Source organism: Leucoraja erinacea, chromosome 3 (assembly GCF_028641065.1).
Source record: "Leucoraja erinacea ecotype New England chromosome 3, Leri_hhj_1, whole genome shotgun sequence".
Lineage (NCBI taxonomy): Eukaryota > Metazoa > Chordata > Chondrichthyes > Rajiformes > Rajidae > Leucoraja > Leucoraja erinaceus.
The window spans coordinates 13,788,092-13,804,552 of NC_073379.1; the positions used below are offsets into that span (position 1 = coordinate 13,788,092).

At 41.6% G+C, this 16,461-nt stretch overlaps 1 protein-coding gene across 3 annotated transcripts in view; it reads right to left on the reverse strand.

Annotated features, from left to right (window-relative positions):
- The window catches only part of arhgef28a (Rho guanine nucleotide exchange factor (GEF) 28a), a 259,871-nt gene that overhangs the window by 46,905 nt on the left and 196,505 nt on the right, over positions 1 to 16,461 (reverse strand). For all 3 annotated transcript variants that reach the window (XM_055632136.1, XM_055632137.1, XM_055632138.1), the window contains 3 exons: positions 10,986 to 11,033; positions 9,677 to 10,165; positions 4,974 to 5,274 (listed from right to left, as the gene is read on the reverse strand). In XM_055632136.1, the coding sequence (XP_055488111.1) occupies positions 4,974 to 5,274; positions 9,677 to 10,165; positions 10,986 to 11,033 (838 nt within the window). The remainder of the gene's footprint in view (positions 1 to 4,973; positions 5,275 to 9,676; positions 10,166 to 10,985; positions 11,034 to 16,461) is intronic.

A 16,461-nucleotide genomic window follows, 5' to 3' on the forward strand; every position in this document is an offset into this window, starting at 1 on the left:
ATATCATCAGAGACCCACACCCACCCTGTCATTTTCTCATTTCACTCCTCCCATCAGGATGAAGGTACAGGGACCAAAAGACATGACCACCAGGTTCAAGGAGAGCCTTGTCCCAGTAGCCATCAAGCTCTTGAACACTATGCAATACCACCCTCCAATAAGTGCTACAATGGAATGTGTCTTTGGTTGCACTATGGACTTTGTTTTATTTTACTGGTGTTACAGATATTGTTAATATAGGTTAATATATTATTGATTTTTTGATTATATTTATCAGCGTGGTGCGTTTATGGGCCTGTTAAGCAGGTGCAAGTAAGAATTTCATTGTTCTGTTGACGGTAAATATGACTATTAAACATTCTCAACGCATTCCTGAGGAAGTATCTTGACTCAATTTATCCAATCAAACTCTTTCATGACGATGAAAGCTTCCAACTGAGTCAATCTGTTCTTTCTATGAAGAGCTCCGTTATATTGAAAGAGTACAACTTCCCAATTCTGGTACCATCCTAATAAATCTTCTTTTGTGCCTCTTTATCTCAGCGGTAGAGTTGCTGCCTTACAGCGAATGCAGCGCCAGAGACCCGAGTTCGATCCCGACTACGGGGGTGCTGTCCGTACGGAGTTTGTTCGTTCGCCCCGTGACCTGCGTGGGTTTTCTCCGAGATCTTCGGTTTCCTCTCACACTCCAAAAACGTACAGCTATGTACGTTAATCGGCTTGGTAAATGTAAAAATTGTCCCTAGAGTGTGTAGGATGGTGTTAGTGTGCGGGGATCGCTGGTCGGCGCGGACCTGGTGGTCCGAAGAGCCTGTTTCCACGCTGTATCTCGATAATAAACTAAACGAAAAAATACCAGAGGTGCCCGCAGTACAAAATGGTCAAATGTATTAATAAACAGATTATACATTAAGCTTTGTACATTACACTTTGGCCTGAAACAAATGCTACATTTCAAGAATTTAATTTACATCCATGCATTTGAATATAATGAACCCAGTTTAAACCCATCTTCAGGCACTAGGATTAGACTGCAGGTGACAGATCTTTAAGGACACATCCAAATAATTTCTTACACATGGTGCGTGTAACTTTAATTCCATTTGTGGCAATGAGTATAAGGGTGCAATGCTGTCACTGGAATATCCAAAAGGCATTCAGGAAGGTCATTTTTTTCAGAGAACTTGTCACATTAAGGAGTTGTGGAGGCAAATAGTAAAAATATAATTACGTGAGAATAGATTAAAATCCTGCTGTTTGGAAATCGATCAGTTATGATTTCATCATCCCCCCTCCAAGTCTTCTATGAATTACTATCAAGTTGTGACCTCTGGGTTTGGAACGTTGGGAAATGGAAATGGACACAACATGCTGGAGTAATTCAGCAGCTCAGGCAGCATCTCTCGAGAAAAGGAATAGGTGACATTTTGGGTTGGAACCCTCCCCTTAAGTTTTTCTATTTACCCTAACAAGGCACTTCATAACTTTATACATCTTAATTTTGTCATCTCTCTGGCTCCTCTGTTTCAAAGTAAACAATCTTAGATTATTCAATTATTTCTCCTAGCTTAAAGCTTCCAGTCCTGGCAACAATGTCATGCATCTTCTGAATGTTCTTTCCAGTCCAACTTAACTGTAAAGGATGCCCAGCACAGTGAGAGGTACACTAGCTGTGGTATAACATTTCCAGCAGTACCTCCCTCCTCTTACAGTCTATGCCTCAGTAATCACAGATAAAATGTAATGTGCATTTTAACCACCTATTGATCTGTCCAGATGCCTTGAAAGATGCGGACATGCACTCTAAAGTCTCCCTGTTCCTCCACATCTCACAATGTCATTTTTTAATGTGCATCTCCCAAAAACATTACATCACACGCTCTCTGGACTGAATTCTCTTTTCCAGATGTCTGCCAGCCCATTTATTTCATCCCAGTAATCCAAAACTTTCCTTCCAACTGCCTTTAATAAAACTTTGCCGTCTTACCTTCAGATGGTTAGCATTAATAATTTGATTGCACACTTTCTTCACGGTAAAGTGTTTTACACTAACACAACTGTGTAGAGGTAGTGGAGGAGCAGAGAGGCTTTAGAGTGTATGTTCACAGATCTTTCAAAGCTGAAGCATAGGTTAAAAGGTGGTTAAAGTGCCCATGAGATGCTGGCTGTTACTGAGGCATACAATGTTACAGTAGATCATTATGTGTGTCATATTGAAGCAGATGCTACAATCAGAACTATAATCCAGAAATATGGGCTATAGGTTTAAGGTGAGAGACAAAATATTGAAAATAAACCTTTACAATAAAATATCTGTGAATTTTGATATTTTGCAATCAAAATATTGATAACAACTATACGATGGCGGGAAAGGTAAGTTTCTTTAAATAGCATATAAAAGCATTCCAAAAGCTTAATTTACCCATCTCTGTGTGCTGATAACAGTATATCTCCATGCCAATGTAGAATGATTTTCTATTTTTAATCATAGTTTTCAATTATATATTTAATATCTACAAAACTGCTAAAGGCATTTACCTTTAACAACATCAACTCTCCTGAAATGTTGCTCAAAAGGTTCTCCACAAACAAAGGTTAAGCCCTGTTCTAGTTTCACACGTTAATTCTTTTATGCAGGTGCAAAAGATATGCAATTGGTACAACATTAGAAAAATGCAGACAAAATATTATAAAAGATGCCAAAGAGACCCTTACAATAAAATATCTGTGAAGTTTGTGTATCTCATGTTACAAAAAGGGATAGTTGTTTTGATGTGGCTGACTGAATTACATTCAAATAGTGAGGGGTTTTACACAAATGTTCTTCCTCATTTAATTTTATACAAATAGACTGTACCCATAATTGAGCAGCATCATTGTGATTTTAATTGCATGCCAAGCTGCAGCAGAGAGATGCTTAAAATAAACTTACCATCTGAGAAGGCCAATTAAGACATAAATCAAGCAAACATTATTCCACCGAACAGCTCTGGGAGTCAAGCTGTGGCAAAGACTCAAAATGACCACGGGAGAAAGGAAATGAACATTTGCATTTGCTGCTATATTTTTACCAATTGAACTACATGTTGGAGGAAGACAAAGACAATGCAGTCAAAATAAAAACAATGCAACGGGAACTGAAAATTGTATTATAAGTAATTCTAACCTATTTTTATATAACACAAGTTAAGGTAAGCAAATATAAATAAGTCAAATTATAAAGTAATTAGTATTACGATTCTAAAGCTATTTAACTTTCGGATAGTGAGGTGCTATGAAGTGAATCACGACAAGGATTCCTCTTTTATCAAAGATGTGTGAAAAAGAAAAACACAGGTTTCCTGAGGAATTGTGGTGACCTAAATGTTGAGCTCAGCTGTCAAATGGAACTCTGAAAGAAGTCATGTCACATTTGATCTATTTGTGCAACTGTCTCACGTTTGAGGAATTTCCAAAGGTTCTGTGGCTCTCTGCTCCAGCAGGTTCCCCCAGCAATTAATGGGTTCGCAAAAATTGCAAGCTCGTAGTTCAGTCCCTTAATTTCCATTTCTGAGATTCTAACTCGGAATCTCCTCCCATAACTTTCCAACCACTGATGTTGGGCTCACTGGCCTGTAGTTCTCTGGCCTGGTACTTGCAGTCTTTATTAATGAAGGCACAACATGAGCCACACTCCCATCTTCCGGTACAACGCTCTTTAGACTTTAGAGATACAGTGTGGAAGCAACAATCCAAGTCCACGCCAACCAGCGAATACACCGTATAATAACACTAACCTGCACACTAGAGACAATTTTACAATATTTTGTCAAAGCCAATTGACCTACAAACCTGTACGTCTTTGGAATGTGGGAGCACCTGGTGAAAACCCATGCGGTCACAGGAGAGAATGTACAAACTCCATACGGACAGCACCGGTGGTCAAGATCCAACCCGGGTTTCTGACGCTCGAAGGCAGCAACTCTACCACTGTGTCAATGTGCTGCCCTCACTCTTGGTTAATGATGATACATATATCTCCAGAATTGCAGGGGCCCCAGCAATTCCTTCTCCAGCTTCCCACTTTGTCCAAGGATAATGTGTAAGAAGGAACTGTAGATGCTGGTTTAATTTATCCTAGGACAAGAAGATAGACACAAAAAGCTGGAGTAACTCAGTGGGACAAGGCACTCATTACTTCTCTCCAGGAATGCTGCCTGTCCCGCTGAGTTACTCCTGCTTTTTGTGTCTATCTTCTTGTCCTAGGATAAATCTGACAAACCCCCATGACTGACCCACATTAAGAGCAAAAGGGTAATGAGGGAGAGAATATGGGTCCTTATTCCATCAGCACCTCCTCCTTAATGTGATTGTTTCAAGACATCACCATTCTCTTTCCTGAATTCCCAGGTTGCTATTGCCTTCTACACAGAGAATTCAGGTAAGAAATATTAATTTACACCTCCTGTGGCTCTTAAGGGCCCATCTTCTGTCCCTAGTCACCCTTTTGTTCGTACTATATTTACTGAGCATCTAGCGACCATCACTTATATTTTTCCATTCCCTTGCTCTTTTCTGTAAAGGTATCCTTATCTGTTAGAAAGGAAATATTTATACAAACTACTTATAATGCTGCAATGAATGAAAACAAAAAAGAATGGATAATTTCACATCCGCAGAGACTTCACAGCTCGTGAATCTATTCAGTGTTACAGTGAAGGCACATGCAATAGCCAATTTACACCTTCATATGTTTATAATGATCGGTTGTAATGGTGTTCAGACAAAGTACAATTTCAATTCCACTGGCTTAGGAAGATCTAGAGATACAATCCAGGCTGATGAATAGCTATCGCATGGTTTGAGGCACAATATGTTTTTTCTTCTATTTAAACATAATGTTCTAAATGCTTTACTGAAAGTCATGATTCAGAGTAGGATAGTGTACACACTGTAATTGTGAACTATTAAAATAAAAGGTTATTTTCATGTACCTTTGTTCTTTTCCTTGTTTCCTTTGGAGAAACTTGCTAATTTTGCTGGAATCTGTTGATGGAATTTCAGGAACTGGCTGGTCATACTCAGTTGAACGGGAACTTCATGCCTCAAGTTCTCATTGATCCTAACAGCGGGACCATAGGGGCTCTCCATCTTGTGAGACTCCGATAATGTCCGCACGCTGTTTGCTCTCTGGTGGTTGTTCAGCGAATAGTGGAGCGCGGCCTCGTTTACAAAGATTGATGCTGTCTCTGGTGGCGTGTCGCACAAGCTTCCTGTTTGAGAGTGTGTTGGGGCCTGTAGGAATTAAGACGTTGAAACTGAGTGAACTAATCACTGCTATTGCTTATTACACAAATTAAAAACGTTTGGGGACACAAAGAACGGCAAATGCTGGGATCTTGAGTAAAACCCTCGGGCTATCTATTAGCGAACTTTACAGACTTTACCTTGCATTAAACGTTATTCCCTTAACATGTATCAATACACTGTAATTGGCTGGATCATAATCATGTATCGTCTTTCCGCTGAATGGTTAGCACACAACAAAAGCTTTTCACTGTATTCGGTATACGTGACAATAAACTAAACTGAACTGGAAAAAAAACCCCACTGAGGTGCCGGAGTAACTCAGCAGGTCAAAGACTCATACAGCACGGAAACAGGCTCTTCAGCACAACTAGTCTATGTTGTCCAAAATGCCCCATCTAAGCTTCTCCTATTTACACATGTGTGGCCCATATCCTTCTCTAAACCTTTCCTATCATGTACCTGTCCACGTCATTTTTAAATGCATGGGTCAGGAAGTATCTTGGTGGTGAACTATACTAGCCCAAGACCATCACTTTAGTATGCCAGTCCGTAAAAGGGTCCCGACCCAAAATGTCACCCATCCACTGATGCTGCCTCACCCACTGAGTTACTTCTCACCACTTTGTTTCTCACTAATTACAAACATTTACTTTGTGCGCTCATCTTGTGCATTGCAGAAGGGTGGGATGGAAATCCGCACTTTCAGCATTCCCTTCCCACACCCCACCTACAGGCCTCAGAGTTCTGACCTCAAACATGCGTCCAAGGAATTGATATAAAGGTTCTGGATTTTCCTGAAAGGGTTTTAAAATAGCAGTACATAGGCACTTTTCTCATGCAACCAACCAACCACATCAATAGTAATGCTGACAAGTTATCCTCCCAGCTGCCTTGCCGGTTACGTGGTGTATTATAGGAGCAAGTTACATAAAAATGCCATTCAAATTAATTACATGAAACTACTTGTATATCCTGTTTTTATTATTTGTAACTGTCGTAAGTTCATTCATTAAATAGGATGAGCCATGCAAATACAGTATGTGTCACTTAAATAGAGAAATGCGAAAGAGAGCTTAAATAGCTTCACATATTTCACATATGTTCATGGGTGATAGCCTGTTCTGATGCCTGATAATTCATTAAAAATGAGTACATTAATTGGTTGCAAAGCAATTGCAATTTCAAATCATTACAAAATCAGTCACACTCCCCATTAGTTTATAATTTTATGTGCTTGTCATTGACGCAGTGCTGTTTTGAGACACTATAATTAAATATATTGCAAATAATTTATCTTATTAGTCGAAGTTCAGAGCTGTTCTACATATATCTTCGATTTAGAATCATAGAATGATTACAATACTGAACAAAACCATTTCGCTCATTGAAACTCATGTGAATTTGTCAAGCGATCTCATCTTTAACCATATAACCATATAACAATTGCAGCACGGAAACAGGCCATCTCGACCCTTCTAGTCCGTGCCGAACACTTACTCTCACCTAATCCCATCTACCTGCACTCAGGCCATAACCCTCCATTCCTTTCCCATCCATATAACTATCCAATTTATTTTTAAATGATAAAATCGAACCTGCCTCCACCACTTCCACTGGAAGTTCATTCCACACAGCTACCACTCTCTGAGAAAAGAAGTTCCCCCTCATGTTACCCATAAACTTTTGTCCTTTAATTCTCAAATAATGTCCTCTTGGTTGAATTGTCCCTACACTCAATGGGAAAAGCAGAATAATAATTGTAGAAGTCCCACAAGTCTCCTGGATATCTATGTTCCTCCAAACCTGACTTCCTGGGCATTCGTTTAATTATTTTATTCATCATGAGTGTTGTCGCAGCTCTGGAACTTCCTCCCTCAACCACTTGGCCTCTCCACCTCTCTTCACTCCTTTAAGAAAGATGCTCCATAAAACCTACATTATTGATAAAGCATGTTGTCATTTGCCTGAATACTTCAAAGAAAAGCACAGTGTCAAACCCTGTTGGTAAATTTTGGATATTATATTAGTTTGAACATGAAGGCATTGATGCCGTCGAATGGCTATGTCCCAGACCGAACAAGTAAAATCTAATGCCCCTGTCCCACTTAGGAAACCTGAATGGAAACCTCTGGAGACTTTGTGCCCCACCAGAGAGATTTTTGTTCTGGTTTCCTAAGTGGGACAGGGGCTTACTTGTTGCAGCAAGTTCTGATCAGAAAAAGGACTTGGGGGTAATGGCAGCTATTCAACCATTATCCAATCAAAGTCAGCAAGACGAAGGAGCTAGTTATCAACTTCAGGAAGCAGGGTGGAGAACATGACCCAATCAGCATCAATGAGCTAAAGTGGAAATGGTTGAGAGCTTCAAGTTCTTTGACCAACGATCTGTAGTTGACCAACCACGTTGAAGTGACAACCTAGACGTCACACCAATGCCTCCATGTCTTCAAAGACTCTTAGGAACTTCTGCACATGTACCATCTAATGCATACTGGCGACGTGCATCACAGCTCTGCCCAAGATCACAGGAGTGTAGAGAAAGTGCAGAGAATTGTGGAGTAGCCCAGTCCATCACACAGGCCAGACTCCCCACTACTGACACCATCTACACTTCACGCTGCCTCAGGAAAACAGGCAACACGATGAAAGACCTTTTGCACCCTGGTCATTCCTTCATCTCCCCACCCCTATCAGGCAGAACCTTAAACCAAGTACCACCAGACTCAGATCAGCTTCTTCCTTCTGTTATCAGGCTTGATCCCTGGGATGACAGGGCTGTCATACGAGGAAAGATTGAAAAGACTAGGCCTGTATTCACTGGAGTTTAGAAGGATGAGGGGGTATCTTATAGGAACATATAATATTATACAAGGACTGGAAGGACTGGAAAAGCTAGATGCAGGAAAAATGTTCCCAATGTTGGGCAAGTCCAGAACCAGGGGCCACAGTCTTAGAATAAAGGGGAGGTCATTTAAGACTGAGGAGAGAAAAAACTTTTTCACCCAGAGAGTTGTGAATTTATGGAATTCTCTGCCACAGAGGGCAGTGGAGGCCAAGTCACTGGATGGATTTAAGAGAGGGTTAGATAGAGCTCTAGGGGCTAGTGGAGTCAAGGGATATGGGGAGAAGGCAGGCACGGGTAATTGATAGGGGACGATCAGCCATGATCACATTGAATGGCGGTGCTGGCTCGAAGGGCCGAATGGCCTCCTCCTGCACCTATTTTTTATCTGTGTTTCTATGTTATGAACAGTCCTCCCATAAACATGAATTTATGTATTGCATTATCTGTTTTGATTGGATTATATGCTAAACAAAGCTTTACACTGTACCTCGGTACATATATCAATAATAAACCTAAACCTAATATTGTTATTAAAACTTCCTCTTAGTTTGGGCCGACAGTCCCCCTGTCCCGCTGAGTTACTCCAGAATTTTGTGTCTTTCTTCGATTTAAACCAACATCAGTTCTTTCCTACACATTTCTTCTTTTGCCTGTCTCGCTGAGTTACTCCAGCATTATGTGTCTATCTGTGCATTTACCTGATCTAGTCCTCTCATCATTTTAAACAAGATCGCCCCTCATCCTCCTGCGCTCCAAGGAATAAATTCCTAGCCTGCTCAACCTTTCATATAGCTCAGGTTCCCGAGTCCTGGCAACATCCTTGTAAATCTTCTCTGCACCCTTTCTAGCTTGACAACATTAGGAGGCAGGTACGATAACAAACATTTAAAGGACATGTAGGTGGGTACATGGACAGGAAAGGCCTAGAGCAGTGGTTCCCAACGTGGGGCGTACGCCCCACAGGGGGGCAATTTGATTTTTAAGGGGGGCAATTGAGCGCGACTGAGGAGGTCTGGGTCCAAATTTTCGATTTTTATTTTTTTGGATTTTCCATCAGGTAAACATATGTAGTTTATGTTTCAGATGTTATTTTGAGTAAATAATTTTTTTTGGGTAAAAAATGTCTTTATTGTGTAGTTATTACATAATCACCGCGCCATCGCTCTTCATGCACGTCGCACGAAGCGCGCAAGGCCATGTTCTTTTGAAGCTTGTATAAACCAAGGTATTGGCGTTTTCAGCTTCTTCAGCTGAAACGGAGTTCACTTTTTAAATGATAAGAATTATATATCACCACATGGGGGGGCATCAGGATTTTAGAGGTGATTAGGTGGGGCATGGCCAAAAAAAGGTTGAGAACCACTGGCCTAGAGGGACATGGGCCAAATGTGTACGGTTGGGACCAGTGTAGATGGGACATCTTGATCAACATGTGCAAGTTGAGCCAAGAGGCATTTTTCCATGCAGTACAGCTTTCTTCCGTTTATCTGAAACCAGTTATCTATCTTATTCTTTTTTTGATCAATTTCAAAGTCTGTATACCTGAGGGATTTCCCGTGGTAACATCATCACAGGAAGACTTCTCTGCCGACCGTGCTTCCAGGAGTTTATGTGCCTCTGTTGCAACTCCAACTTATCTTTTTCTTTTTCCAACGTTCTCATGCCTTCCCTCAGCCTCTCCAGATTTTGCTGGTATTCCTTCCACTGGCCATCCAGCTCCTCTCGGTCTCGTAGTAGCTGCTCTGCCTGCTCTTGGCGTTCCTGCTCGCATTCCTGCAGCCGGCTCTCTCGCGCTGCCTGTTCCCTCTGCCGCTGCTCGCTCTCCTGCTCCCAGCGATGCTGCTCCAGCTGCAGCTGGTTCTGAAGTTTGCGCACGTTTGCCAGTTCCTCCCGTTGCTTCTCCATGTTGCGCTGCTTCTCCTGCTCGAGGAGCACGTTTCCTCGGGGGGTGTGGGTGTGAGCCAATCGCTCACGCTCCTGCAGGATGAGGCGTTGCACTTCAATGTAACTGTCCTGGATGGTCACTGCAGCCTGAATACAAAGCCAAGAGTGAGTACAGTACACTTGTTGCTTTTATCTATTCCTGTGTAAATATGTAGAGCAACTCTTTCACAAGTTCATAAGTGATAGGAGCAGAATTAGGCCATTCGGCCCATCAAGTCTACTCCGCCCTTCAATCATGGCAGATCTATCGTTCCCTCTTAACCCCATTCTCCTGCCTTCTCCCCATAACCCCTGACACCCATACTAATCAAGAATCTATCTATCTCTGTTTAAGAAGGAACTTGAAGTGGATGAAGTCAGTCAGTTATGTGCGGGTGCAGGAGGTGGCACCCTGAAGAAGGGTTTCGGCCCGAAACGTTGCCTATTTCCTTCGCTCCATAGATGCTGCTGCACCCGCTGAGTTTCTCCAGCTTTTTTGTGTACCATCTATCTATCTCTGCCTGATAAAAGGCCATTGACCTGGCCTTCACTGCCTTCTGTGGCGATGAATTCCACCGATTCGCCACCTTCTGACTAAAGAAATTCCTCCTCAACTAAAGAAATTCCTCCTTTATCTTCTCTGGCTCCACACATGTGGACCACGTGGCAATGCTGTCAATCTGCTGGATCCATGGTCACCAGCAGGTAGAGAGAGGCAACAGGTTCTAATTCCATTCTCAATGCAACAGCCACTTGACTCACACGAGTAACGTGTGCGCAAATGCATTGCACGCCAACCTCAACACCCAGTAGCATTCACATCATGGATCCTGCACATCCAATGTTTTTTGCAGATCTGGTTTCTAGCCGTAAAGTTGCAAATTACTTAATAACGGACAGATGTGATGAATGAAAAAAATGAGCTCACCTGTAAACTGTATAGAAGCCGAGTAAGGTTCTGCACTCTCCAAACAATCTACAGGAAAAATACAACTTTTATTTAATAAATTGAACTCTTGTTTTGGTAATATTCTATCTCCTTGTAACTAGTAATAATCAAAAGCAGTTACATAGAAATGATACCGTACTGTTATAGATGAAGCAGATGGAAGCAACAGATGGTTACCAGTTTTGGTTGTTGGAATAGGAAGGGCGTTCATTACAGGCCCATAGACATATATAGCTTGAGGAATAGCATCTCATCTGGTGTCTGACTCAATATGAAAGTCAACAATTTTTAGCTAACTCAATTCAACCGAATTTCTGAGATATTTCAGATGTTGGAAACAGAAAATAGGTGCAGGAGTAGGCCATTCGGCCCTTCACACCTGCACCGCCATTCAATATGATCATGGCTGATCATCCAACTCAGTATCCTGTACCTGCCTTCTCTCCATACCCCCTGATCCCGTTAGCCACAAGGGCCACATCTAACTCCCTCTTAAATATAGCCAATGAACTGGCCTCAACTACCTTCTGTGGCAGAGAGTTCCACAGATTCACCACTCTGGAAGCAAAACATTAAGTGCTGGAGTAACTCAGCGGATCAGGCAGCATCTGTGGACAGGCCACATTTCAGGTCGGGAATTGACACAACATGCTGCAGTAACTCAGCGAGTCAGACAGCATCTCTGGAGAAAAGGAGAAGGTTCGAGACCCTTCGGGATCCTTCTTCAGAGTCTATAGAGGAATCCCGATGAGAAGCGCTGTCCGTCTGTCCCCTCCACGGATGCTGCCTGGTTCCCAGAGTTCCTCCAGCACGTTCTTTTCGATGTTTGCATCGGAACTGTCCACTTCTGCTGTGGCTAGTGTTTGTAATATCAGCTCATCTGTTCGATCTCCACCACTACCTCCTCTATCTCCACCAACACTGCTTACTCTGCTGGATATTTCCTGCAGCTCACGTCTGCATTCCACAGCTCTTGCATGTACCTTTGTTTAGATGAGTTTAGAAGTATGAGGGGGTACCTCGTTGAAACATACAGAATAGTGAAAGAGTGGACGTGGAGAGGATGTTTCCACTAGTGAGAGAGTCTAGGACTAGAGGTCATAGCCTCAGAATTAACGGACGTTCTTTTCGGAAGGAAATTAGAAGAAATGTATTTGATCAGACGGTGGTGAATCTGTGGAACTCATTGCCACAGACGGCTGCGGAGGCCAAGTCAGTAGATACTTTTAAGGCAGAGATAGATAGATTCTTGATTAGTACGAGTGTCAGAGGTTATGGGGAGAAGGCAGGAGAATGGGGTTAGGAGGGAGAGATAGATCAGCCATGATTGAATGGCGGAGTAGACTTGATGGCTTAATTCTACTCATATCACTTATGACCTTATGACCTTTGCTTGTGTCTTTTTTTTAAAAAAAACTAATTTGACTAGATGGCTTCATCAACAAATTATTACCACAGCAACCCATCTCTTACTCTATCCAATGTTTTCCCATCCATCATTTCCCACCCTGTCACTGTCAGCGACAAGGTATGTTTTAAACTGGTTTCTCATTCCACACATGCTACCTGAAGCTGCTGGCTATTTCCAGCATTTAGTCTGTGGTCGGTGCTGCTTGGAGCGAATGGAATTTGGAGGGAAATTATATAATTGGGCGACTGACAATGTTCGATGATGCTGGTTGTTGGGAGGTTGTGGGGCATCTGATTCGGAGCTCAGGGCCTAGGTGTCAAGAACATTTAGGATCAGGAGATAGACACAAATGCTAGAGTAACGCAGCAGGCAGCATCTCTAGAGAGAAGGAATGGGTGACGTATTGGGTCGAGACCCTTGCGAAGGTCAGGAGAAGGTTGATTGGAGGGGGCAGTTTTGCCAAGCAATTTACTTATCCAGCAGGGTACTCCACACTCCCTCTGCACCAAATAGACCAGGTCATCACAGGAGTGCCCATGATGTTTAGGCCCTGGGACAACCTAAGTTCCTGCATGAGGAACAATGACACCGTCTGTGGCCCTGATGTGGAAATCACTTTAGGGTCCAAGGATTTCCTTTACCCAATATGTCTTAAAAATTGGATCCAGCAAAATCTATTGATCACAGTCAGGAATATTTCAACTGGCCCCCAACAACCACATCATTGGAGGAACATTCCCCAATTCTCTTGTTGAAGCATTCTCCGAACAAAGGCACTAAAGTGCTGCTTCTTTAAAGGAATAGATAGGGGAAGGGGAATGAGAGGAATAGCGAGAATGAATGTCTTTCACCCAAAGTAGGGGAATTAAGGACCAGAGGCGATAGGTTTAAGGTAAGAGGGGAAGGTTTTAATAGGAATTTGAGGGGCAGATTTTTTGCATAGGGTGAGGTGGGCGTATGGAACGAGCTGCCAGAACGAGCTAGTTGAAGCAGGTACTATAACAACATTTGAAAAAACACTTGGACAGTTATGTGGATAGGAAGATTTAGAGGGATATTGGCTAAACAATGGAAGGTGGAATTTGTGTAGTTCGGGCATCTTGGTCGGGATGGGCCAGTTGAGCCAAAGTGCTTATTTCAGTGCTGAATGACACTGTGAGAATCATATGGAGATTTTCATCCTTACGGCAACAAAATATTTTGTCAATACCTAAAGGGAACTCCCATTTTCCTTAGATAGTCACAAAATGCTGGAGAAACTCAGTGGGTCAGGCAGCATCTTTAGTTTAATTTTGGTTTATACAGCGTGGAAACAGGCCCTTTGGCCAACCGGGTCCACGCCGACCAGCGATCCCCGCACATAAACACTATCCTACCTACACACTAAGGACAATTTTTACATTTACCAAGCCAATTAACTGACAAACCTGTACGTCTTTAGAGTGTGGGAGGAAACCCAAGGATTCGGAGAAAATCCACGCAGGTCACGGGGAGAACATACAAACTCCGTACAGACAGCACCCGTAGTCAGGATCGAACCCAGGTCTCTGGTGCTGCATTTGCTGTCAGGCAGAAACTTTACCACTGTGCCACCGTGACCGCCCGTAATCTCTGGATATAAATAGGTGACTTTTTGGGATGAGATCCATCTTCTGACGGGATGGAAGATGTGCTTTTTTGTGCTTTTAACAGCCGACGTGATGATTGTAGGCAAGATGATTGTGGTTATGCACAGTTGCATCTGCTTCTTTAAAGGAGGAGTAATTAGCTGACATTGTACAGCTAGCAGGAAGCCAGGCCAGTCAGAAAAGCATATCGGGAATTTGGAACCGCACTGCCCACGGATTTTATGCCAAGGATTTCAAAGGTTGAAACAGTCTGCGATGCATGATTGAATTTCCAATCTGCAATTCTAGTGCAAGGTCACTGTTTGTTCAACAGTAATCCCACTGGGGGAAAAAAAGTTATAACACACATAACTTGCTGCAGAAAAAAACCAAATTAGCCTACATTGTTCACTCGGCAGATAACCCACCACTTCCATTAAAATGACATCAATGAAAAATCCAGGCTTCGGAGCAAGATGCAACTCAGAACATTGTCAAGACTGATAAAAATCTGAAAGATAGGCATACTATTCCGCACTGAAAATGAAAAAGAGTGAACATAACTAATGATAATGGCCAGTCAATCATTTAAATAGGCTTTGGCTGATGTCCTATCTTTCTCATTATTCTTGGTTATCAAGATATCATTGCCTGAGAAATGTCTGTTAATTTCCATCTCTTCAATATGTCAAACGACTCGGCATTCTGCCTTATGAACACAAGTTCCTGTTTTATACACATGAACAGGATCTTCCAGCCCGACAAATATCCTAAATATCCTACAAATATCCTCCATATCCGAGAAAGGATGTGCTGGCATCAGAGAGGGTCCAGAGGAGGTTTACAAGAATTATCCCAGGAATGAGTAAGTAGGTTAACATTTGATGAGCGTTTGGTGGCACTGGGCCTGTACTCGTTGGAGTTTAAAAGAATGAGGGGGACCTCATTGAAACGGACAGAATGGCGAAAGGCTTAGATAGAGTGGATGTGAGAGGATGTTTTCACTAGTAGGAGAGTCTAGAACTAGAGATCATAACAACAGAATTAATTGATGTTCTTTTAGGAAGGCGATGAGGAGGAATTTCTTTAGTTAGTCATTAGAGGCAGACATTGGATATATTTAAGGTAGAGATAGATAGATTCTTGATTAGTACGGGTGTCAGAGATTATGGGGAGAGGTGAATGGGGTTAGGTGGGAGAGATAGATCAGCCAGGATTGAATGGCGGAGTAGACTTGATGGGCCGAATGGCACAACTCTACTCCTGTCACTTATGATCTTATGAGATCTTGACTTTCATTATAGGATTATACTTGCTTTGTCTCTCACCCTGCCAGCTGAAGAGCATCTTCTCAGCACCTACCTTATTAAATAGTTAAATTATTTTAACTAACATTGAATTAATTGCTGTTAAAATTCTAAATGGAATTTAAATTTGACCCTTTTAGCTCACTTGGTATCATGTGCTGCGTTTTACAAAGACATTTTGGGAATTTCTTGGAGGTTATATTCTAAATTAAATTTCATAAGCAAAACTAGGGCAGTTATGAACTAAAATCATAACAATGGGATGATCACCATCCTTCACAAAAATAACTATTTCTACAATTGATGAAAAGTAGTTTTCTTTTGTCTTTCACATTACCATAGTTCAGGCGTGTTTCCAATGACAATCATGATTTCGCTCATAAATAAATTCATAATAACTTGGCCACCTTATGATTCTAAACAAAAACAGCTCCAAATAATACAATGCTTCCTGTATCTTCTCATTGAACTGACAGAGCAAGCTGTACAGCAAAATACATGCGATGAATCTTGCAAGATTAATAAATGCCCAAGAAAGAAATTATATTAAATCATTTCTTCAGTAAAATGAGAATAAAATGAATTCTTCTCCTTTGTTCATCTTCTGCCATCTAAAGGCAGATTAAAGAATTGCAGATTTAAAGACTCAGAATCTATTTCAGTTTATAGAATTAATTAAAAGCAGTTACCTAAAGATTCATGCTGTCAGTACAACAGTGTATTACATTTTGTCTCTGAAGCTAAATTTGACAATTGACTACAAAGAGCTACTGTTTGTGCACAAAATTCTACACTAATATATATTTTAATTATTAATAAGAAATGCCACATACATTTTAGATCCAGCTGCACAATTCTATCACCTCTTTCAACCCCTTGATTGTGCAGTGAAGATAGAAGTTCTTAAAAATGTTGAGAAAAAAATGACTACTACAGTATTAGTTTGTGCACTGATTTGCATCAATAATTGTTTCCCTGTTTGGAACAAAGGACTGTAAGTTTGCAGTTTGCCTAAGAATTTTCGGTGCAACATAGAACATAGAACAGTACAGCCCAAGAACAGGCCCTTCAGTCCACAATGCCTGTGCTAATCATAATGCCAAGATCAACTATTAAATACCTGCATTAAA